We start from the raw sequence: 26,107 nt of genomic DNA on the forward strand, positions 1-26,107 counted from the left end.
AGGCATCATACGGAACTTTAATCAGCTAGGATGCGTAGGCCTTCCGACGAGACAGCGGGTTGGGGAAGGGGCCTTGCAAACCATCCCAATACTACTGCAACGAAAGGGAACCAAAACATTTCGAATCGAATGAACGGATACAGACCCATGTAATTGAAAAGAGATCACGATTGGAAACTCGGGACTTGGAACTGCAGTACCCTCACAGCTCCCGGAAATACCCGCATTCTTTCGGACGAAGAGAGGGCTCGCGGCTTCGGAGCAGTAGCACTTCAGGAGATGCGCTAAAAAGGAGTAACCGAGCGCCCCTATCGCAGTGATTACATGATCTACCAAAGCGGTGGAGAAAAGTATGAACTCGGTACGGCGTTCCTGGTTATAGGTGAGATGCGAAAGCGAGTGATCGGGTGGTGGCCGATCAACGAACGGATGTGCAGGTTGAGGATCCGTGGAAGGTTTTTCAATCTGAGCATTATCAATGTGCATAGTCCACACCTTGGAAGCCCCGATGACAGTTTATATACACAGTTGGAGAGGGAGTACGACCGCTGCCCACAACACGACGTCAAGATTGTCATCGGAGATTTTAACGCTCAGGTAGGACGGAACTAGGCATTCAAACTCACGATAGGAGGTTTCAGTGCTCACCAGCTGACGAACGACAACGTGCTTCAGCTTGTGAACTTCGCCTCCTTCAAGCACTTGACCATTCACAGCACCTTCTTCCAGCACGCACCTCGCACCACAGCAGACATATTCTCAGATTAACTACGTTCTTATCGATGGAAGGCACTTATCGGATATTATCGACGTAAGGACCTATAAAGGAGCAAACGTCGATTCAGATCATTTCTTGGTTATGATTAAATTACGCCAAAAACTTTGCGTCGCCAAAAAGCAGCGCTTTCAGCCTACCCCAAGGCTCAACATAGATCAGCGGAGGCAAGCTGATGTGGCAAGGGACTTCGCAAACGCGCTTGGGGAAGCGTTGCCGGAGGACACCACCATCAAAGCGATATTCCTTAATGACCACTGGCATACGGTGGAGCAAGCCATCAGCAGCACAGCCGAGCGAACAATTCACCGCGTAATAGAGGAAGGAATGGTTTGATGATGAATGCAGGCGAGCACTATCCGGTAAGAACGCAGCGCGTACTTTTTTTAACGTTTATTTCGTGTGTAAAAAAAAAATAAAAAATAAAAAAAAAAAAAATTGCTCGTATGCTCCAACGCGAGATCCGGCGGAACGTGGAACACTACAGACAACTGAGGAGGTATCAGACCCGGCTCATCCAGGATAAGAAGCGGAGATTGGAAGAGTCGGACGAGCAACTGATGCAGCAGCTGTCACAGTCGGGGGAAACTCGCAAGTTCTATTGGATGAATGAAAGTACGAATGAAGCACGATTTTCTTTTACTCCCATGATTGAAGTGCTACTTCGACAGACACCTTAACACAGCAGATGCAGGAGGATCGAACAAGCATCTGCATCGAACTAGGCTGAGCAAGCAGAGGAGTGCAGAACTACGACAGCCAGCTTGACGATGACGAGGTGCCTCCGCCATCGCTGGACGAAGTCATCAGTGCCATCAAACAGCTGAAATGCAACAAACCAGCTGGCAGCGATGGGCTGGTGGCCGAACTGTTCCAGATGGATCCGGAGAGGATTTCCGCCATCATGCATCGGTTGTTTGTTAAGATGTGGGATCAGGAAGCTCTACCGGACGAATGTAAACTGGGTGTCATACACCCGGTGTACAAAAAGGGCGACAAGACAGTGCTAATGCAGTTCTGAATGCTGCCTATAAGATCCTGTCCCAAATACTCTTCTGCAGACTTGCGACCCTTGTGACAGATTTCATCGGAAGCTACCAAGCTAGATTTGTTGGACGCAAATCGACAACCGACCAAATCTTTACTCTACGGCAGATCCTACAAAAATGCCGTGAGCACCAGATCCATACGCACCACCTGTTCATTGTCTTCAAGGCGGCCTACGATACCATAGATCGGACCGAACTATGGAACACCTTGAACAGCAGTACGGATTCCCTGGGAAGCTGGTACGGCTGCTAAAGGCCACTATGGACGGGGTGCAGTGCAAGGTGAGAGTTTCGAGCATGCTATCGGAATCGTTCGAATCTCACCGGGGTCAGAGGCAAGGAGGCGAACTCTCCTGTTTGTTGTTCAACATCGCTCTGGAAGGTGTCATGCGAAGCGCGGGCTTCAACATCCGGGGCACGATTTTCACCCGATCTCTCCAATTCCTTGGTTTTGCGGATGACATCGACATCCGGTGGCGGTGTGCGAGGAGTACACCCGACTGAAACGTGAGGCAAATAGAATTAGATTGAGCAACAATGTGACGATGACAGAATACTTGCTTGCCGGAGGCACTGACTGTGATAGAGCTCGACTCGGAAGCAGAGTATCAGTTGACGGCGACGATCTCGAGGTGGTAGAGGAGTTCTGTTACCTTGGTACAATCGTAATTTCGGACAACAACGTAAGCAGCGAATTCGGAAGGCACGTTGTTCAGGGGAATCGTTCTTAACAAGGACTCCACAAACTGCGATCCAGAAGACTCCAACAACACACGAAATGTACGATTTGCCGCACCTTGATACGTCCGGTAGTCCTCTACGGGTGCGAGTGTTGGACTATACTGACGGAGGACAACAATGTACGCGCCATTTTCGAGTGGCGGATGCTAAGGACTATCTTTGGCGGTGTGTGCGAGCAGGGCGTGTGGCGTAAGAGAATGAACCACGAGCTAGCTGAGCTGTTTGGCGGTGCTGATATCCTGATGGTAGTCAAAGCCGGGAGGATACGTTGGCTGGGGCACGTGATAAGGTTGCCGGACTCATGTCCTACCAAGAAAGTACTCGTCAGCGACCCGTTCGGCACGAGGCCTAGAGGAGCACAGCGAGTTCGTTGGCTGTGCTCGTTGACGTGCTCAACCCAGGGCAGGCCAAGAAGAATAAGATTATGGAATTGAATGTATAGACACGGACAAAACAGCACTATCGCTCGTTGATTAATTTTGGAAACTAATGGCTATGATATTAATCATTAAATGTGGTAAACGCATCAGATTCCAAAAGAATATTTTTTATTCTCTAGTTTGGTCTGGTGTCGTAGCAACCCTGGCATTGAAGTCTTTGTTGCTAACCTTTTTAAATAACGATTGATTAACCGTGTTCCATGTTAGGACATGTAAAATAGATTTTGTTTTTAGATTTGCAAAGATATTGTGATGTGATGTGCTAGTAATGAATAAATAAATGATAGAAATAATAAATGTTCTAGTTTAAATAAATAAAATAAATCAATGAAATAAATGAATAATGAAGATGTTTAAGAAATTATTTCGCATAGGTCGATAAAATTAAACAAAGACTCCTGAAGGTAACAAAAACAATAGTATATGGGAACATTGGTTCACATAATCGTATGATTGTAACGATGGCTTGATCATCTCTATTGAATGTCGGGCAATTGCAAAACTGATGACAGAGTATGAGCCAATGTAGTTGCTGAGAACGATTAAAAAAAATCCAGTTGTGTCTATTACTTTGACTGTGAAAACTGGGGAGTTGGGTTTCATGGACCCCTGACTTGAGCGTGACATCTCATATGACTTACGTAAAGTAAATTCTCTAAAGGATTTAAGAAAGAAGCATCAACATTTGCCAAATATTTATACTAAACAACATTTGCTACTATATTTACTAAACATTGAGTATTTCTAGAGAGTAACATTCAGTAAAATACTGGAACAAGCGAATGAACACAGTTCCTAAAGAAGACAGATACATTCAAAGTTAATGGAAAAGGCATTCTCGTCGACTGTGGAAGTAGTGAAAAAGAAACCAAGCGTAGACAACATTCTTTTTTTTGTTAACGACGAGGGAACATTCAACAGGCCCCCATCTCGGAAGGTGGCCTGCGGCTACAGACCAACCCTCAAGATGGAGCATGTGGGATTCATCGTGACGCTGGGTCCGTTAAGCGGACCCGGCAGCCGATTCGACCCAACTTAACCACTCCTCGACCTGATCCGAGACCTGCCGATACGCTGATGTGCGTAGTACTCCATGTAGGATCGTTTGTGCGATGCACTCATCCCGTTGACGCGCGGTTGCTGCGTCATTCGTTCTTGTTGTCTCAGCTGCTGCTGCTGCTTCTTGCCTTCCTTTCGGCTGCTGCTGCTCAGATCCGCCCGTCCGTAGCCGTTACTCCTGGTTGGGTCTAAGCTCCTGCTGCTGCTGTTGTTTCCGTTGTCGTTGTCGTCCTTTGTGGGCGGTTAGGGCGGTAGCTGTTGCTGCCTTGTACGTTCCGTGTTCCACCGTCGTAGTTGTCGCCTCCGTCTTGCCATTGGTGGACTTTCCTCATTCCAACTCACTTGCGGTTGGCAAACATTTCCGCAGCCAGATTGTCCATAGTCAAGCGTTTGTGGCTCTGCTGCTGCATCTCTTGTTGGGTCCGAGCAAACCGTGGACAGTGGAACATTACGTGGTCAACATCTTCCACGTCGTGTTCACACACCGGGCAGTTTGGCGAGCCGTCGCGGATGCCTTCCTCGACAAGATAGCTCCGGAGAAACCCATGGCCTGTAAAGAGTTGAGAGAGATAAAAATCAATTTCTCCGTGCTTACGATTTACCCAGGACATAATGTCCGGGATAAGTCTCCTCGTCTTCATCCCCGGCGATCCATGCTGCTCTGCTCCGGCTGTCAACTGTTGTTGCCAGCGTTCCATGGTCTCCTTTCTGCGACGCTTTCGTATGTCTGGTCCAGGACATCCCCTCGCTACCTTATCGTCATGGCAGCAGATATCCTTCTCTAGGAGAAGGACTAGCGGGATAGTACTTGCGACCACGCAAGCTGCATCGTAGGAAACCGTCTGGAAGGCGCTGGCTACTCGCAGGACGCGATGCGATGAATGTCTCTCTGTAGAAGTATCCGTCCCCACGATGGAGCCGCGTAAGGGACAATGCTACTCCCAACGTTAACCAGGGCTCTCCTTTTGCTGCTTTTGGGGCCACACTTGTTCGGTCTCAGAGTGGTCAAGGCATTGATGATACGCGACGCCTTGGTGCAAACCTTCTCCAGATGCCGGCCGTAGTGCTGCTTGCGGCAGAGCTCGACCCCGAGGTACTTGAGCGATTCCGTGGATATGATCGTGTGTCCCCCCGCCCGTCATGTAGGCGGTCTTTTGATGGCCCAGCTTCAGACTCACTCCGTCCATCCAACCCTCGATCATCTCCAGGTTCCTCGTAGTAAGGGTGCTGATTTCCTGTAGGTCCCTTCCGATATCCTTTCACATCATCCGCATATCCTATTATATTATTATTATAGTACCAATGATTATTCTGCATCGTTTCAACGTGATAGTGTATCTATTTTGCATAATAGAGGTCTTTTATGGCATGTAAAAGGAAGCAATTAATCATGTCAAAATGACTCTCTACAGGTCAAAGTGACACCCAAACTTGGGTGACATGGTAACGAACTTATTTAGCAGAACTTTTAACAAATGCCATTAAGTTATCTAGTTATCTAATCTAGAGACGAAGCAGGCCATTCCGATGCGCTGACGAAACATGACAAATGCAATCATTGCATCAGTTCTGGAATTCGATTCGAATCGAATCGAATTGAATAATTGTATCACTTCTACAATGCCACCCTGAAAACAAAGCTTAATATTTTGTCACCCCCGATCAAATCTTCCAAAAGCAAAACAGCGAATCCAGCAAAAGTGTTGCACCACTTATCCATTGATTTTTAGGTGATTCCTTGTTAAACTGGTACGACTGTGGAAGGTTACAATGGACGGTGTTGTTACTAAGATTTGATCATAGTATCAAAGTATGATTTCTCAACAGCTACGACGTGCTCAACCCTGAGCAGACCTAGACGAAAAATATTAATATTTTTCACAGCATCGATAGAATGTTGGAGAAGCAGTGCTTTAAGAAAACGTATTTTGTCGCCAGAAGCTGCCATTCGTTGCCCCCATCGATCGAACATTGCCCGACCCTAACGAACCTCTCTCTTAAAAACATCATCACAATGGCGGAATAGTCAACGGTGAGTGATAATAAATTTCAGTAATAGACCAATAAGCAGGTCGAGTCACAACATCAATAACCGTCCAATGGAATAATGAAGTTTATCAGTAAGAAAAAGGGAGCGAAAAATTTAACTAAAAATGAAAATTGCAGGAAGAAATGCTTCAACGCAATAAGTGCAGTGAAGGTGATACATGGGACACGGTGACACGACAGAAACATTCGATTTCTGCCCTAAAAGCAGAGAAGCACGTATGAATTTTCTTAATGGTCATCAAGAAAACATCCGCAACATGATGAGCCTCCGACTGTCGGCTGCGACTCAAATATGCATACCACCGCCCATACAGACGGAACGAATGTGGAAGCGGAGAGAGATGCAAGAGTCGTAAAAGTAAGCAGTGGAATCACGAGTGATGGGTTTAGCGCTCGGACGTTGTAAATCATGTTCTGTCGGTGGATTTTTGCTCGGTTTTGCAATATTGAACATGATCACTGCTGATCGAATCTTTTCTGGCGTTTGGGAATCGTCAGAACGCGTGTCTCTGTGCCACCATGGCAAGTTTATGATCCCAGCTTTGGTGGCAGAAGAAGCATGGTAAAAGAATGCAATTGTTGAGTCTGCTGACCCTTCCATCAGACATTTATTTCTAAAGTCACGGCCACCCATGGTATCTTGGGCGTTTGAAGGAAGGGTGCAATATTTTCTCCACACTGCATCTACATTACCCTCCAATCACATCTACCCTTTCTTTTCGAGATAAAAAGGGCAAGGAATGATATGTTCATTTCCCTTTTTTTTAAATGATTGATACGATTCTATATGATGGTTGTGATTGCAGAATCAATAAATAGAGATAGAATCTGGAAGAAATAGCTATTTAGCCACGTAGTGTTGAAATTAAACCTTTATCATTAATCTGAGTCATCATTCAGACACTAATTAGCTTTAATCGAAGCTAATTATATTGTGACACTCGGTTCAAGGAATATTATTATTTAAATGATATTTGTCAATACGGTCGAATGTCCAACACAGCTACCGATTTCCTAGAATTTTTCAACTAATTTATTGCTGCGTGTTGTTTCATTTTTCACTAAGCATGCTTGCTTCGATGTAATAAATCTGTGGTTGTGTGGCCTGTTCTTGTATTGTTTTTCTCAATTTTCTTAATTGCAACAAGAATACGTCTACAGACTTTCCTTGGTACAGGAAAAACACCTAGAGAACAGTATTCAAAGATTATTTACAGTGGCCATGATCATTCGTCGACATACCCATTGCAAAGGAGCAGTTTAACTAAGTAAATGAAACTAACCTTACATGAAAGCATGACACAACACGGCAGGAATGACCTTGCATGAGTGTTTTCGGTCTTAACAAACGTTTGTCAATGAAGACATTTGTGGTCAGAAGTGTAGTTAGGCGTGATTCTGGCTTTGGTGCTTATGATCCTATGGGAAGCTTTGACTCCAGACAAGGCGCATGGTAAAGGCAGGGTAACTAGCGTTGAGCTGCACATCAAGAATGATCATAAAATCACCAGCAAGCCGCAAGCCGAAGGTTAAAAATGTTTGTCGGAAAGCAAAGAAGAATCGATCTACAGTGATCATGTTCGAAACGCAAAGACGTGTAAACACTTTTGTTAGCCGGTAGGCATCTTTCCATTCATTGTTCCATCAACTTTTACGCCTCTCGCGTCTCTCGTTGTTTTCCCATACTGATGACTGGAAGCAGAGTATTAATGACCATTTAGTTTAGCATAATTGGCACGATGGATATCACTGTCTGCAGCTTTGCATTGGGTGCAGTTTTCAAAGGTACTGATTTTCTCAAGTTTTTTTTTCTGGAGTACATTTTCTTAGTTTCCCGTTTACACCACGGGCAAATTAAGGGCTGTCGGAGACCACTGCGAAACGGTGTGAAGACCTAGTGCAGACTCATCATATAAACCTTTTCAGTTGTGGGAACAGCACACTTCTTCGAGTCGAAACAGACGAAAAGAGGGAGAAGAGGGAGGTAGTGCTTGTCATAAAATTGGATCCAGCTCGTCTCGCATGGAGGTCCGTGTTGGTGAACAAAGTATGCAGAGTAAGAGTTTACGGAGGAGAAAAACATGCTTCTCTTCCTTTCTACGACGGTTGGGTTTCTTCTCCTGATGTTTGGACTGAAGGTGGTCTGAAGATGCTCTTCAATCCCAGTATTGTTAAGATATACTGCAACAACAACCAGAGGCGGATTTTGCTCTTCTGTGGCCCTAAGCGGAAATGGTTTTTGGGCCCTTTCGTGGAAGACCCTGTCATTTAACGTCCTATGATGGAGGACAAAGATGAATTGAATGCCTATGGCGAAATTGATATCGGGGTCCATCACAATCAAAACCAAAAGTGTTAAGCGGGAGGTGGGAGGGGATTTGGGAGATCTTGGATGAGCCTGAAGACATGGTGCCGATAAGAAGCATCGTTCAATGTGATAAGCGAGGGGTGAAGAGGTTAGGGGTTCCAAGGCAGCCATCGGTGCACCTTCCATCCTCAAGTATTTACAACAAACATTGCGTTTTGGGCTTCGACTCGGGGTCCCTTTCGAGGCGGGGGCCCACGCGGCCGTACATTCCACTCATAGGAAGATACACCTGTGACAACTACTACTGATCGTCGAAAATGACAATTAACAATGGTGAATCCAGAAAGCAACATGCGATAAGACATTTAGAACAAAATGAAGCCATACACCTTTTTCCGTGAAACCACCAGACAGTAAAGCACGCTAATTTAGTTGAAGTACATATAGTAAACAGTTTCGCAGCGCTTGAAACTCATCGCTAAAGGAGGAAAATAAATGTCTAAAATTGAGTTGTACGTCCCGGTGGTATAGGCGACAGCGGGCCGGTCTTCATACGGCAGAACCGGGATTCAATTCCCATCCGGACCGTCCCCCCGTAGTGAGGATTGACTAACCAACTACGAGGTATCGGTAGTCTAGTAAGCCATTAGATGACCGGCATAACCTTAAGAGATTCAGTTCAGTGCTGTTTAACCGAACTTTGTACTGAACGGTTGAACAGCACTTAAATCCAAAGGCTTAGGAATCGACATTTATTTTTTATTCCGAGACTCGTCCAGTTCTAGAATCCTTTAGAGGTTCCTTACAGTAAGCTGATGAAGGAAACTCTGTACCGTCTACTGACTTTTTCTTGCCGGGTTTGATCGACATCAAGGATACGAGAGAGCTGAACTATTAAAGTCCAAGTGATCGACAATGATGATGATTAAAAGGGGCAGTTTCCATGAATCCCTAAAAGCACACGGCATCATGGGTGTATTTTGTCTGCACCTTTTAGATCACTTCCTGTACTATCTGACCAGCTCTGTTCTAAGATTTAGTACAAACACTGGACCAAGTCAAGTGTTCGACCCGAATTTTAGAAGCATTTCTGTAACGGCCTTGATCATCATTGAGGTCAGAATCATTTAATAAGTGTTTGCTCGTTTTTTCAAAGTATAATCATGCAGAGTGTCCTTTATTCAGCGAGAGTTTTAATGCGACTACTATGACGTTGATGAATAAGTGTCTGACTAAGGAGAAACTGGCAGTGCTACCAGAACCACAGAAATGGTATCGGACGATTAAAAAATCCCAACACCTCAACTCGGACTATACCATATCTGTTACTTACTATGCATCCGGATTCTCTCTCTGCAGAACTGCATTTGATACCGTTCACACCCATCGTTAACCCATCGGTATGACACATGACATTATAGCTCACATCTATATGTTTAGCCCTGGGACTATAGGCTTCCCTGCTAGCCATTACCATCGCGCTCCGGTTGTCACGATACAGCTCAATCACATTTTGCGTTTTAAACTGGTTCATAAACCGTAGCAACCAAATCGCCTCCTTAGTTGCATAAGCCATTGCAAAATATTCCGCTGTATTCACCCGTATCACGACGATAACTGATTTTATAGACGATGGTTCCTTTGAGATATCTCAAAATTCTTTTAACCGCAATCCAATGAGTACTATCATGGCGATCGTTGTAACAGCTCACGCTACTGACTGCAAAAGCCAAATCTGGTTTGGTCCCCTGTAACAAATAAAGCAAACCTGCGTTATAGTTATCTACCAAAGGCGTAGAGAACTATAACGTACTACCGGTGAGCATTTCAGCGGTTTCAGCATAATCGTTGATTATAACCTACTGTTGACTACAACCTTTGGCAACCAGGCGCTTTGTGTCGGATTATCCTGCCGTATTCTGCACGTTTTTTCTTGAACACCCATTTTGTTCTAATTGGTTTGCGACCCCGTGGAAGATCAACCAACTTCCAGGTCTGATTGCTCTCGAATGAAGACAACCCGTCTTACATAGCCTTCTCCCAGGATCCTGCATCATGCGCCTTCAATGCGTCTTCACGATCTTTAGGGTCCTCTGGGTTGCAATCTCTGGTAAAGTAGGACACGAAATCTTTACGAATTACATGACGAGATGTTCAATGGGATCGTCGCAAGGTAGGTTGTTCTTCAATCTCATTATTCCTGTACTATCTGACCATCTTTGTTCTAAGATTTAGTACAAAGACTGGACCAAGTCAAGTTAAAGGCTCTGGGCTGTGCTCGTCCCGAATTTCAGAGGCATTTCTGTAACGGCCTTGATCATCATTGAGGTCAGAATCATTTAATAAGTGTTTGCTCATTTTTCAAATTATATTCATAGAGATCATTTAAATGATACACAACACAACTGATTAAACATTGTTTGAAACATCATTTTTTTTTCACTGTGTGCCTTTTTATCTTTTTAAATGCCTCAGGTATAATAACCCAGTGAAGTTCGAATAAACAAGGAGCCAACCTGGGGACAGTTAATCAACAGATAACAGATAATAAACACGCTTAAATACTGCTAAAATCTTTTCGATCATTATCGGATGCTGGCTGGAGTTACCAATGAATGATTGTCGATTTTTTTGCAACTATGAGTCCCTATACATTCGTACGACTTGACACGATACGATCGATACGATCAACGGTGACATGGACAATAAGTCCTATCGGACGAGGTAAACTTTCTGCATCTGATTACCGAAAAGTAAGCAAACACAGGGTTGTGGATGAGAAATGTAAGTTTTAAAACACACAAACAATCATCAACCACTGCCTCGAAACACAAGGAAGAAAATGTAAGGAGACCCAAATGTGAGCACTGCTCGATGGGTAACGTGAATTGGAAAATAAATTAGAGGCTTGGAATATTGATAACGCTGACGATAACGCAACATGTTTGTCAGCAATTGAAATCACATTTCATTGTACAAGGGCTGACAATAAAGTAAGGTCTCCAATTTTTTTTTTCATAGAAAATGACATTTATTTACAAAAAGCGATACACCGTTGAAAAGTTGGAAAGGAAAGGTCTTGGCTACTTTTCTACTTAATCGCCATTTTTTTCCAACACCTTGCGCATCCGCATGATGAACTTGTCTATGCCGGCAGAATACCACTCTCCGACCTCTTTCTGAACCTCCGCGTCACTTTCAAACTTCTTCCCTCCGAGATGTTTTTTCAGGGCGGGGAACATGTGGTAGTCACTTGGGGCCACGTCGGGACTATAGGGAGGGTGATCGATGATGTGACTGTGATGTGATGATCGATGATTATGTGTGTCGACTGTGTGCGGGCGCGCGTTGTAGTGGTGAAATTTCACTCCTTTGCTCAGCAATCCCGGGCGTTTGTTTTTTATGGCACGACGAAGCTTTTCCAGGGTCTCACAGTACCTTGCTGCATTGATAGTGGTTCCCCTTGGCATGAAATCCACCAACAATACCTCGTGGCGATCCCAAAACACCGTAGCCATCACCTTGCCGGCTGACAGTGTCGCCTTAAACTTTTTGGGTTTCGGAGAATCGCTATGGCGCCATTGTTTGGACGACTCCTTTGTTTCGGGTGTGTAGTGATGAGCCCACGTTTCATCCCCCGTAACAAACCCTTCCAAAAAATCATCGCCTTCCTCTTCAAAACGGGCCTCAACTTTGGTCGCACATTTCACGCGCCGCTTGATGTGGTCTTCGGTCAGCTGTTTCGGCACCCATCGGGCAGAAACTTTGTGATACTGCAAGTTGTTCACAAGGATATGACGGATTGTTTCGCTGCCACACACTCTTCCAAGCTTCTCTTCCAAGTCCCTAATTGTCGCACGGCGGTTTTTGAGCATTTCTGCCTCCACTGCTTGAACAATCGCATCCGAGACCAACGGTCGGCCACTTCTCTCCTCGTCGTGAACATTAGTGCGCCCGGAATTGAACTCGCGGCTCCACTTACGCACGTTTTTTATGTCCATACACTTTTCCCCGTAAACTTCAACTAGTTGACGATGGATTTCAATAGGTGTCACCTTTTTCGCACTCAAAAAATGTATTACAGAACGCAATTCGCACTTGGACGCTGACGCGAGGGGTACCTCCATCGTTGACGACTGCTCAGCCAAGACTGAGCGGTCGGGGAAGCCTCACCCTGCAGCAAAGTGGTAGTGGGGGAACCAAGGAACACGGCGGTGTTGCCAGATTTCGCCTAGCGCGTGATCCGGCGAAGTTGCAGCGTTGGAGACCTTACTTTATTGTCAGCCCTCGTAGAATATATTAATTGGATCGTTTGGATAAACTGGTGAATTTGGCACATGTTGAAGACTGCTGATAAATTTTGTTAATTTTTTAAGAGATAGGAATGTTAAGAAAACTTTATCGAGTATAGTTTTTCACATCGATCATCCACAAAATACTAACAGGTTCCTAATAACAGTTCGTCGACTGCATTGACCATAACCACTTCATATCAACGAATACTATCAGATGTTAGATATCATTTCTTAAAATCTGTCTTTTAATTAATAATTTAGATGTTTAGATGTGAGGCATTTAAATAAGGAAAAGGGCTTCAAACATACTATTATTATTAATAAATTTTAGTGGAAATGAAATGTTGATGAAATAGTGTCTACGCATTGTTTTCGGAAGTAAGAGCGGTTTCAAATGTGTATTATGTGTATTATGCTCGATAAAAAAACGGCATATCATGGAACATGGACTGAATCAGCATTATTTACAGTTGAAGGGTAAATGATGTATGGCTTCTTAATCCACTGCTTACCATGAGATGAGACATAATGCTATCAAAACTAAGTTATCATTAGACTTAAAACTGATTTTAAAAACAAACTTTTGCAGTTTAAGGTTGGCTGGGGTAGGAAAAAGGGTTTACCATGATCCTATGGATGGATGTGATGCCAGATGAAGTCTTCATAGGACGAGACGAGAAGCTCACGCACATGTGAGACCTGTCGGAAAGCAAAGAAGCATGTGATCTACACTTTTCTCTGTGATGCACAAAGCTAAGTCAAAGCTTCTGTCTGGGCGCAAGTCAATCGACCGCCGATATGATTTACATCGTTCAAATGATCATTTTATGATCTTTTCGTCTCTCTCCGTTCCTACATTCATTCCGTGGAAACGGGCGGTGGGATAAGTGTTTGAGTAAAAGCCGACAATCGGAGTCTCAATGGAGGATATTGAAATTAGCATTTTGCAATTAAAGGTTGACCTTGTCTGACTGCACATTTTTTGCAAGCTTGCATTCCTTTGTCTGGGGTCTTTTCGGTTTTCAGTTCAACGATTGTACTGAAGAAGGGAAATTATTGCTGAGCACGTTGGAGAAGAAATGCGTTCGAGGTGGCGGATTCAGCACCTCGGAGGCTTCAAGCAGAGTGGAAGTTGAGTGACCGCATCACATTGAAACTAACACAGCACGTTTAAATGATCGCACTTTAGCTAGTGTGAATAAAAGCCACGAGCGACAGAAACTAATGTTAGATTGTATATTTTTATTACTTTAAACAAGTAAAACAAAGAACATTAAACTCGTTAGTTCATGTTATACAATCCCTAAGAATTGTAGTATTTTTCTTGAAATAAATTTGTTTGTTAAACAAATTGTTTGGTTTGAATGTTTTGTTCTTCTGCTATCTTCTTTACACGGCAGTAGCGGGGTTCAAATCCCATCTACACCGTTCCTTCGCAGTAAGGAACGGAAGGCTGCTATGGTGATCTTTCATCTAAGTTTGTAAAGTATTAATTTATCTGCTACCTCTCGTTCGTTTCATACATTTATTCCACACATCACGTCACATAAATTAGGAAGACAAAGGACAAAGAAATATGAGCTTCAACCGAATGCGAGCAAACGGAATGACAATAATGCAAATTTTAATATCCCTTATGAAAATTAAGCATATACTTATGGTCATCAAGAAAACATCGACAGCATGATGAGACTCTGACTGTCGGCTTCTGCTCAAATACGTATTCTGCCACCCATACACACGGAACGAATGTGGAAATGCAGCGAGACGCAAGAGTCATAAACGTCGAGCAAAACGATGTGTGGGGCTCGGCACTCGGACGTTGTAAATCATATTGTCGGCCGCTGGATTTGCACTCAACTCAATTCAATGTTCGCGTATTGAAAATGATCACTGCAGATCAATTCCTCTTTACTTTCCCGAAGCAAAGACACGCGTATCTCTGAGCGGGCTTTGAAGATTTTACGACAACTTTGGTATGCAGACGGATCTGCCAAGGTTCAAGGAGTGTGAAAACTACTCTGCCCTCAAGCGCTTGGTCTGGGGTCACAGCCACCCATTGGAATATAAGTACTGATGTCCGAATCATGCATAACGAAATTAAAATTGCATTCATCCATCTTTTCCACATTTTATTTTCGTCTGTAAGTGGAAAATAAATAAATTTATGCAACAAAACGATAAGGTGAAACAACTTAGCAATAGAATTTACCATGCTTTTTGACATGCATATTTATATTTTCACTGAAAAACTTGAGTAACGACTGATTGCAGCGTAGACAGTGCCATCACTTTGGCATTTGTGTCTGAGTAGAACATAATTTTTTTTAATTAACTTCTTAACATTATACAACTGAGATTCGAGGTTATCGTTGATTTTGTCTTGAGCTATTGCATTCGAAGCTTTAAAAACTCCTTTTCCCGATGTTTTGTTTAAGACCTTCGCCAATAGAAATGTCCTTTTTTAGCGAAAAAAGGCATGTATAGGTTACAAACACAAGTGTTAAATGGTATCAATTAACAAATAATTCACATTTCACAGCAGCCTTGAATTGGAATTTATTTGTATAAATACTTTACCTTAGAGCAGTTATGTTCAAATGAAGTTTACTTCTTTCTTTCACTTACTGTAAATTCTTAACGGTTCATAGCGTTTGATGAATAGATGGTTTATTGCTAAACGCTGAATTACCTCAACAATCTTTTATTTGTAGAAATTTCGAACCGTTTGATTCTCTCCTATGTTTGAATTCAGTAATTCCAATTTATCTGACTGATGCGTAATCATGCTCATTCCTATTACGTTTCAAATATTGAGCAGAATAATATACATATTTGTAGGTCACAAAGAGTGATTCTTTCATCCACATATTACAAATTTAGAGTCACCTGTCGTTTTGTCAATTTTGTAGAGGAAATTGGAGTCTTTTCTCTCTATTTCCTACTTTAAGCAATTGAATGTTTGATTTGAAACAAAGAAAATGATGTGGAAAGCATTCTGAAAAATAATTGAAGTATTACGCGAAAATGTGTTGTGCAGCAATAGGCAGTAGACGTAACAGTTATTGCCAAAACACTCTTACTGTGGCACATTAATCTATCTCATATCATAAGAAATGCATGATTGTATAAATGTTAATGGAAGTGATGCAGATTATTGATAAAGATGATGTTGATGACACACCTCTCACACCTTCTTTACCTATTTTTATAATTTATAAATATTTATAATTTAAAAAATGTAGAACTAATTGTACCAAGTCGTCGTTTGAAAATCTATTAAGCTAATAGGCTCTAAGCCTGGCTCTGTTGACTCTCGATACTAATTCAATGTAATCACATTCTTATTTTTTACTACTTTCATGATGTTCATGATGAGGAAAATTTATCAATTGGAGAAAATTCAATTCCTTCATCATCGTAGTTGATAGTCCACAAAACGTTTAAGCTACAAACACTCTTGTTCTAACGAAAAACGGACTCCATTTTCTAAGCCTCGATCCCTTAACGAAAGCCATGCTACTACCATCTCATATATAGTTGGTACTCTTGAGATGTTTGTAACGAATGAAGGATAATGACGGGCTTAATTTAATTTAACGATCACCTCCTACGACGTGATCTAATGCGACATTTTTTCCCTTTACCGGCAATAAGAGCATTTCCGATCACAGTTAAAAGTAGTACGCCTTTGACTTGTTTCGTTCCTGCAGTCTCTTGAGTTGTGTTTTCAGTGAGTCAATCAGTGAATGATAGAGCTGTATCTTACCACAGTGGACAACGTCGTTTTAGAAGTTTTTAATATTTGTGAAACTACTCTCCGACGACCAAGAACTTCAAAACACTCCCTTGTATTCCGACACAAATGATAGTTGACTTAGCACACGTTTGCTTGCACACTGATGACAGTAGCATTCAAAGACATATCTGCTATCCAAGGGATTAATGCTGTGGAGAATATAGATAGACTTATAGCAATACCTATCCACAAGCCGGAAGTTATCAGCCCAACTTACCGATAGTCGATGTACATCTGCGAGCCTTTTGGAATGTAAGTATTAGTTACAAATACAATTTCACCGTCCCGCGACAGATGATATTCTACGTTTGCGTTGCATGAGTGGTTGAACATGCTGCCTGTCGTGAGCAGAACTAGTGCGTATGGCTCCGATGTCGAATTGTACTCTTCTTTTGAATTGTCTTCCTTGGAGCAATGCAGAACCAAAGCGTTGACACGAAGGATGTGCAAATGGCGTACAGTTAGCTCGGCTAGAATTTCTTCAAAGCTGGTCGGTAGCTTATGTTCACGCACGAACATCTTAGCCAGTGAGACTGCTCTCAGTCCGTCATAGGTCAGGGTTTGTTTGGACAAATGACGCCGGTTGGTAGCCAATCTGTAGATCTTCCGATAATTTGCCTTCGCATCAGGTGCACTGTAATCATGTGCTCTGACGTCGTCAGATAGTCCTCGAATGTACGCAACGAGTGCATCCGACGTTATGGGAAACATTTTATAGACACGGATTGTAAGGCGCAGAGCGAGAAACTCAATGGGCGTACACTGTCCAATTAGGATTGGCATTATGGCACACTCCATTGAATGATATTCCTCGCAGGCACGGGTACGGCAGGTCACAGAACAGAACATTGCCAACGAGCAGGATTGGCACGGAATGAGAACGAATGGTGCGTAGTTCAGACAATGGTGACATCGCACCCAAAAGTCATTCATGAGCACACTCACGTATGGCATCTCGCGTAGAGCCGTACTTCCTGTTGGCAGGCTGCGGCGAGCATATAGATAACGGCCATGCTGAATTGATTCTTTGCACTCCACTTGGCTTAAGTGATTCTCAAACATGCGGTATTTATAAGGGGTCGGATGAGCAACTCCATTTCTTCGCATACGAGCTCTATCGAATAAAGTCTGTGCGGAGGCATCGGTTGCGAAATGGGTCGTATTGACTTCTTTTGCATGTAAAATGTTATACAGGCAGTAGAAGTCTTCCTCGCTGGCGTATGCGATTCGAGCTCGCTTCAAGTATCCTTCCGTGAGTTGCTTAGAACCGGGTGTGCTGTAGGCGATCAATAGGTTCAGCTGCACAAGTAGATACATTTTCAGTTTGGTGGTGTTTGGCCAACTCGAAGAATAGTGAGTAATGTAGTACTCGCAGTAATTGTAGAACCACAATGCATGCATGTTATTCTTAACGTTACTATAAAACGTGATGGTTGGCGAGCAAGATTCAATCAATTTCATTCGCTGCTCAAGTATGAACGCCACCAGCTTCTTATCGTTACGGCAACTTTTGGATGCTACGAGTTCGGGTGGGCCTTCTGGTTCCATTTTCGATAGATCTCGATGCGAAATTCGTACCCAAACACACTCAAAAATAAGCACTTTGAAAGTACACTTTCCCACTGACGAATGGCAAACGCGGCAAGTGATCGCGAAATAACTCACGGAATTGATAGATGCAACGGCCGACACCAAGAAAGACATGTGCAGCACAAGAAAGTTGAGCACGGAATAATGCGGTTTCCAGCTTCACGGGAATTGCATTCTTCCTGCCGATCTGCATGCTTGCATTCGCCGTGATCAACGAGACGAGAAAGAGAGGTAGAAAGAGATGATCGGCGAGATTGGAGCTGTCTTAGGAAGGTAAGAGAAACTCTGTAGGTCGGGTTCTATTGGACTCTCTCTGACAAACAGCATGTATGTTGCGTGAGCTTTCCAGCAAAAAAGCAGAGAATATGCAACGATCGATCTTGTTACCCTTTTCTCTTTCTGCCGTTCTCTGCATGACGTCAACGCAGTTTGCGCTGCATAGCTTGCAGTAACAATATGAGCAGCTGTTACCTCACGCATCAAACTCACTGGTGAGTGCAAAAACGGTCACTTTCGAACGCTAACCTGAAGTCCCTCATACCGACGAAGAGCTGTGATGTACTCGATGTATCAACTGGGCGTCTCCATCAATTCTCCATTGGTTGGGTTGATCAATTACTGACTAAAAAATAACCTTTTTCAATGTTATAGGTGTCAAAACGAGGGCAATTTTACAACATGTAGCACTCCCAGGAATTCATAAAATAAAAAAGGATTTAGAAATTAGTATTGATTAACCGTGAAGTAACATTTAACCAGAAAACAAAATGTGCAGCAGTGTAATGCGATTTTCAGAGTCCCAATCAGAGATGTTTTGGTAAAATGAAAGATATTTTTCATTCATAAGTGACAATGTCTGTCCAGATCTTCCATTATTTACTGAAATCTAAGAGATTATCAACTGATCCCGTTTAGAAAAAGATATGAATTTCTTGGAGGAATTGAGGATTATTATTATTATTATTATTATTATTATTATTATTATTATTATTATTATTATTATTATTATTATTATTATTATTATTATTATTATTATTATTATTATTATTATTATTATTAATATTATTATTATTATTATTATTATTATTATTATTATTATTATTATTATTATTATTATTATTATTATTATTATTATTATTATTATTATTATTATTATTATTATTATTATTATTATTATTATTGTTATTATTATTATTATTATTATTATTATTATTATTATTATTATTATTATTATTATTATTATTATTATTATAATTATAATTATAATTATTATTATTATTATTATTATTATTATTATTATTATTATTATTATTATTATTATTATTATTATTATTATTATTATTATTATTATTATTGTTATTATTATTATTATTATTGTTATTATTATTATTATTATTGTTATTATTATTATTATTATTATTATTATTATTATTATTATTATTATTATTATTATTATTATTATTATTATTATTATTATTATTATTATTATTATTTTTATTATTATTATTATTATTTATTAACGTGTTGTCTGCCAATAGGCTACACTACACTTTTACACTCTACTTAAAATTATTTAACTCTAAACTTAGAGAAATGGGAAGGGAGTTAAGTGCTAAAGGGAAGACCGCATACTGGAGCGTAAGGATGGAAGGGAGAGATGGAAATCGAACACAAGAGACGAGGAGTTAAACGAACGCAGTGCCCTCAAAAAAGGATCGTTGCGACCGGCAGACGTACGGCGCCTAGGGATAATCAAAGGGGGACGAATACGAAGGGAACGGTTAGGGACATAGAACGGGATGCAACCGAGCAGAGAAGGAGCATCTATACAGTTCAACAAGAGGGAAGCGATAAAAAGTGTTTGGGAACGTGATCGACGGTCTTCGAGAGAGTCAAGACTCAGCAACTGACACCTTGACTCGTAACCGGGCAGGGTGGAGGTGGATCTTCCAAGGAATTTGCGAACCGCAAACCTGGTAAAAGACCTCTGCGCCCGCTCGATTCGATCGATATGGATCCGAGCCGTTGGTGACCAGATTACTGAGCAACACTCCAGCAATGACCTGACCAGCGAACAGTACAGCGTTTTCAAACACAGAAGATTAGAGAAGTCACGAGCAATACGCTTCAGGATACCCAGTGTTTTCCAGGCTCTAGCAACCATAGAGTCGATGTGGGACGTTAGGGTAAGGCCACTATCGAGCCATACGCCTAAGTCCTTGACCAGCGAAACCCGGTTCACTAGGACCTGATCAAGGACATAAGGATAGAGGAAAGGAGTGCGGGAACGAGTAAACGAAATGATTTGACACTTCACAGGACAAAGGGTGAGAGAGTTATGAGCACACCAAGAGGAAAAACGGTTAAGAACAGTTTGAAGGAAAACGCAATCCGCACCCGATGAGATTGGGAAAAAGATTTTCACATCATCGGCATAGCAAAGAAAGCTATCTTGTGGCAAGACAGAAGTAATGTCATTAAGGAATAGGACGAACAATAGAGGACTTAAGACACTACTCTGGGGAACACCGGCCCCAGAACCGAAGGAAGTAGAGAAATTAACATTTAGTTTAACACGATATGTACGCTCACTTAGAAATGACTGCAACAAGGAAACCATTATGCTGTTGATCCCTAATTGTAACAATTTCTCAAGAAGTAACTCATGAGGAACGCGGTCAAACGCGGATTTGAAATCCGTGTAAATAGCGTCGACTTGAGGCACAACATCAAGATGAGTCGACACGAACGACGTAAAACACATGAGGTTGGAGGAAGTTGAATGTTTAGGAACAAACCCGTGCTGTTGAGGGATGACAAGACTACGTGAAACGTTAAGGATACAGGCATGCAAGACATACTCAAATACCTAGGCAAATGCACATAAAAGTGAGATACCGCGATAGTTCGAGACAATGGAGGGATTTCCCTTCTTAAGTATAGAAACAAGCCAAGCTTGTTTCCAGACCGAAGGAAAAACGGACGAACACATAGATAAACGGAATAACTTTAGTAACAGAGGGGCGAAAACAGTACTGCATTTTTTCACAACTACAGCAGGGATACCGTCAGGACCAGGATAAAAGGATGATTTGAGTTTGTTAATGGCGAGGAGTACTGCATCGATCGTAATAAGAGAGGAAGGAATAGTGTTTGAAGTCTCTGAAATATGTGATCTAACTGAAGTAGTTAGAGGCTGACTATTCACAGGAGCAGAGAAATTGGAGGAGAAATGCTCAGCAAAAAGGGCGCAGATATCAGAGCTATTGTCAACCGACACATCTCCGAGCGACATAACAGTGGGAATGGAGGCGGTTTTGCGCTGACTCTTGACGAAAGCCCAGAAGGAATTAGGACGGGAATGAAGACGGATTTGGAGTATGTGGAGGTAACGGGAATATCGTGCCCGATTGTATATGCGATAAGCATAAGCTGCGTATTTAAATGTCACGTGGTGATGATGTGACGGATGACTACGCAGACGCCGTAGTGCTCGAGATCTGTCTCTGCGGAGGGAACGAAGGGTCGAATCGGACCAGGGGGGGATTGAGGGGGGAATGATGGAGGGCAACATAACGGTAACGCCTCATTTATAATTTCGTAAAAATGGTCAGTTGCCTCATTCACCGACCGAGAAGAGTCCACAAAAGACCAATCGGAAGCGCCCGACATACGGGCCAATTTCGCGGAATCCAACTTACGAAAGTTAAACCCTCGCCTCATGCTATGGATATGGGAGGGGAGGGAATCACTAGCACTAACAGATAAATTAAACTCTAGAGCTGGGTGGTAATTGTCTAACCTAAGTAAAGGTATGGCAGCGCTTGATACTCTCGAGGCAGTGAACAGAGCCGACTCATTAATGAAAACTAAATCTAACTGTCTGTTCATTGAGTTTTTTACGTTAGAAATTTGTTTAAGATTACATTCATGTACTCCATCACAAAAATAAGCATGAGAGGGTGACGTGGGGAATGGGACGAAGAATCCATCGGCGGACGACCAGGAAATATGTGGTTGATTGAAGTCCCCACAAAGGAGTAATACGTCGTGCGGCTTCATACGCCGTTGTACAACCGCGATCGAGTTGAACAGCGAATCTAACATTGCTGTGTTTCTGCTTGATTCGGGAGGGATGTAGTATACTCCGATGAAGACACGGATTCCCTTACAGAGCACATTTATACACAGGATTTCTAAGGAGGGATAGCACACAGGAACTTGCGATGTTGTGAGATTCGATGAGCAGGCAATAAGAACTCCACCACCGCGGGTGGCACTGCTATTATTAGATGTACGATCGCATCGGTAAACGATGAGGTTGTCATCGGAAAAGAGTGACGAGGGTATCGAATCATCCAACCAAGTCTCGGTGATAACAATGACGTCATAATATATATCCGTGAGTGCGAGGCTAAGATCAGTAAGCTTAGTTCTAATACCTCGCGTATTTTGGTAGTAAAAATTTAGCTTATGATTGGTGTTGGGAGAGTGGGAACCGGTGTGGACGATTGTTATTGCTGCGCCTGCAATGGTGGTGGTGAAGACGGACCCGTGGTATTGAGTGTTGTGGGAGCCAATGTAGATGTGCGTGCCGGCGATAAGCTAGCATTAGTATCTTGCAGATCCGTCCGTTGATGAGTGCTGGAGATGGAATGCGGGTGGTGAAACTCGGTTGAGGAACGTGCTACGTTGTTTACGGTTCGTCTACCAACGGACTCCTTAAAGGCTGTTCCGATAGGCCAGGTGGACTGTGACAAGGCTCGATCCTGGAGCGCGAGCGACAAACCGACCTTAAATGACGAAAAGGTCAGCGTGCTGGGATCCCGACTAGCCGGCACTAACTTTCTAACGATGACATCATCAGTGCTGAGTTGCTGCATAACGAACGCCAGTACTTCTTCGACAGTGGCCATCGGTCGGCAGCGCGACAGGTACAGCCAAAATCTAGGCGTTTCGGGTGGCAGCAATAATGCGGCATGAGATGGAGCTGTTATCGGGGCTGTGCCGGTAAGTAGTGGATGAGTCTGTACATCTGACGGGGGGGAGCGATCAATCAGGCGACGCTTTGCAGGATTAGCCGGTTCGGTTAAAGGTGTAAGTGTGAATTCAGGAGTGAGCGTTTCGGTTGCGGCAATGCGGTTCGAGGATGAAGTGGTGAGCTGGGGTCGGACACTAGTGTGATGTGTCAGTGAGGAGAGCAACGAACGTTTCGTCTTCTCCAAGGCAGATAACATGCGGGACTCAAACTCAGCCGTTAGTTGAGATTTGAGATCGTTGAGTGCATCGTTCAGCTCAGCAATCACAACTGAGCGACCGCTGCTGCGTAGCTCACAGCATCCGGGGCATAGCCAGAGAACTGGCTTAAACACTGCGTTACTTACGTGCGTTACACGAACGATGCATCCAGCCTTTGCAGAAACCATCACACTTGTAGGAGGGATCCTCGGGTGCTGATACACGGGAACATGACACGCATACGTCTGCCATCAGGAAGTGTGAGATCAACGACCGACGATCACAAGGCGCCAAGCAAACTTCTATCCGGAACAAACTCGTGAAGCACAAAAACACAAGATCAGTGGCAGTTTTATGCTGATAACAATCAATCCGCAATCCAACACAGAGAAACAACTGCCCACTTGCAGTAATCAGTGCAGTACGCGAAATTGTGAGAAATAACGTGAATCGGTTAATTTAATCCGTTATATCGAGGAGCGGTGCAAAGTACGTGTTGTCAGTGCGAAACGGTGAATGTGAAATGTTAATAAGTTAAAATTATTGCTTAAATTTCTCTATGTGACATATGTGTAAAAATCTAATCAGGCAGTTCTGATGTAGTTTGCCGTCTAATCTAGTTGGCAGGTGGCTCAGTGTGTCGTGTATCCATGGCAATCGGTGAGGATGTGGCGGACAATATTCACTCAAATCAAAGAAAATATCAACTGATCCGCTTTAGAAAAAGATATAAATTTCTTGGAGGAATTGTGGAATTATAATATGAAAATGAAATGAGACACGGACAAAGCAGTACTCTACATAGATATAAGTTTTTGAAATTAATGGCTTTGATACTTATCATAGATATTCTAAAATATGGTAAGCGCATCAGGTTCCAATAGAATATGTTTTGTTTTCTGGTTTGGTTTGGTTTCGTAGCAACCCTGGCATTGAAGTCTTTGCTGCTAACCTTTTCAAACAACGATCGATGAACCGTGATTTATGTTAGGATATGTTAAAAAGATTTAATTTTAATTTTTTTTTTAGACTGTATGATTGTAACGATAGCCTGATCATCACTCTTGAATGTCGGGAATTTGCAAATCTGATGACAGAGTATTGGTCAATGTAGTTACTGAGGATGATAAAAAATGCTTCCGATGTTGTTTATTACTTTGAATGTGAGGGCTGGGGAGTTGTGTTTCATGGACCCTTGACTTCGGCGCGACATCTCATATGACTTACGAAAAGTAAATCCTCTAAAAACTTTAGGAAAGAAGCATCAAAATTAGTAAAACTGAAATGAAGGGCAAAATTTTCAAAGGAAACAAAGTGTACCGGACCGTGGTAATGGAAAAGGTGGCATGTAACAACTAGAATAGCATACGGACAGAACTTTTAAGTCTGAAAACACAAGTAGCGGTTCTTGTGATCAAATTTAGCATCATCGTCCAGCACATCGAGATTATATCATAATCCGTTAAGCGGACCCGGCAGCCGATTCGACCCAACTAAACCACTCCTCGACCTGTTCCGACACCTGATGCGCTGATGTGCGTAGTATTTCATGTAGGATCGTTTGTGCGATGCACTCATCCCGTTGACGCGCGGTTGTTGCGTCATTCGCTCTTGTTGTCTCAGCTGCTGCTGCTGCTTCTTGCCTTCCTTTAGGCTTCTGCTGCTCAGATCCGCCCGTCCCTAATCGTTACTCCTGGTTGGGTCTAAGCTCCTGCTGCTGCTGCTGCTCTGATTACTCGTCGCTGCTGCTGCTGTTTCCGTTGTCATTGTCGTCCTTTGTGGGCCGTTACTGCGGCAGCTGTTTCTGCCTTGTGCGTTCCGTGTTCCGCCGTCGTTGTTGTCGCCTCCGTCTTGCCATTGGTGGACTTTCCTCATTCCACCTCACTTGCAGTTGGCACACATTTCCGCAACCAGATTGTCCATCGTCACTACAGCTAAATGTGGATCACTGTCGGGCAGGACAGGACTTAGCGCTTCAAGCAGCGAGAGAACATCGAGCCGACGTCCTGCTGCTGTCTGACGTGTATAGGCCGCCCGTGAACAATGGGAATTGGGCGTACGATGCATCGAGAAGTGCGGCAGTGGTGGCCACTGGTTCGCATCCTATCCAGCGGATGTGGAGCTGTGCAGTGCCCGGATTGGTGGCCGCCCAAGTGGCTGGGGTCACTTTTATCAGCTGCTATGCACCTCCGCGTCGTCCCACACTTGAGTACGAGCAGTTCTTGGAAGCCGTGGAACTTGAGACTGCCTCCCACTCCAGGGTCGTCATCGCCGGCGACTTTAACGCTTGGCACACGGAGTGGGGCAGTGCGAGGAACGAACCACGCGGCGAGGAGCTGCTGAGTCTGATTGACAGGATGGGACTCGCGATTCTCAACCAAGGCAATGAACCCACCTTCATTGGGAGAGGAGCAGCTTTATCCAGCGTGATTGATGTCGCCTTCGCCAGTCCGTCGATTGCTCGAGCCGACACATGGACGGTGCTTCCGTTCGCCAGGTCCGATCACCAGCTCATCAGGTTCGAGGTGGAGGGGCCAGCTCAGTCGCCTCAGCAGAATCGGTCGCACCAGTCGTCTCGTCGCGTTCCACCAGCTGGCCGGCAGCGCGCTCCATGCGCTGGCAAGCGGTGGAAGATGACTCAGTTCAACGAAGAATCTTTCCTCCACGCGCTCGAAGATGTTAACTTCGCTGAGCAGGCTGCGACTGACACCGGTATGGTTGCAGCTTTGACGAGGGCGTGTGACATCACCATGCAGCGAGTCTC

General features: G+C 43.3%; 3 protein-coding genes and 1 pseudogene across 3 annotated transcripts in view; all 4 read right to left on the minus strand.

The window, feature by feature from the left end:
- Positions 1-26,107, minus strand: part of LOC126556435 (uncharacterized) — a 507,197-nt gene that overhangs the window by 35,735 nt on the left and 445,355 nt on the right. The gene's annotated exons all lie outside the window — the stretch shown is intronic.
- Positions 4,308-4,762, minus strand: LOC126556362 (uncharacterized; annotated as a pseudogene).
- LOC126567378 (SET and MYND domain-containing protein 4-like) lies at positions 16,553-18,063 on the minus strand. Its single transcript, XM_050223603.1, has 2 exons — positions 16,733-18,063; positions 16,553-16,664 (listed from the first exon to the last, which is right to left on the minus strand). Exons 1-2 carry the CDS (start codon positions 18,061-18,063, stop codon positions 16,553-16,555), a joined length of 1,443 nt encoding a protein of 480 aa, XP_050079560.1.
- LOC126567379 (uncharacterized) lies at positions 22,620-23,531 on the minus strand. Its single transcript, XM_050223604.1, has one exon. It carries the CDS (start codon positions 23,529-23,531, stop codon positions 22,620-22,622), a length of 912 nt encoding a protein of 303 aa, XP_050079561.1.

This window comes from Anopheles maculipalpis, chromosome 2RL (genome assembly GCF_943734695.1).
Source record: "Anopheles maculipalpis chromosome 2RL, idAnoMacuDA_375_x, whole genome shotgun sequence".
NCBI classification, from domain to species: domain Eukaryota; kingdom Metazoa; phylum Arthropoda; class Insecta; order Diptera; family Culicidae; genus Anopheles; species Anopheles maculipalpis.

What these genes read in the sequence shown, in the direction of transcription:
- LOC126567378 (XM_050223603.1), bottom strand. Translation starts at nt 18,063, where the DNA reads ATGGAACCAGAAGGCCCACCCGAACTCGTAGCATCCAAAAGTTGCCGT. An exon ending in CAGATGTACATCGACTATCG is followed by an intron (nt 16,665 to 16,732) that starts GTAAGTTGGGCT and finishes TATTCTCCACAG; the next exon opens with CATTAATCCCTTGGATAGCA.
- LOC126567379 (XM_050223604.1), bottom strand. Translation starts at nt 23,531, where the DNA reads ATGGTTTCTGCAAAGGCTGGATGCATCGTTCGTGTAACGCACGTAAGT.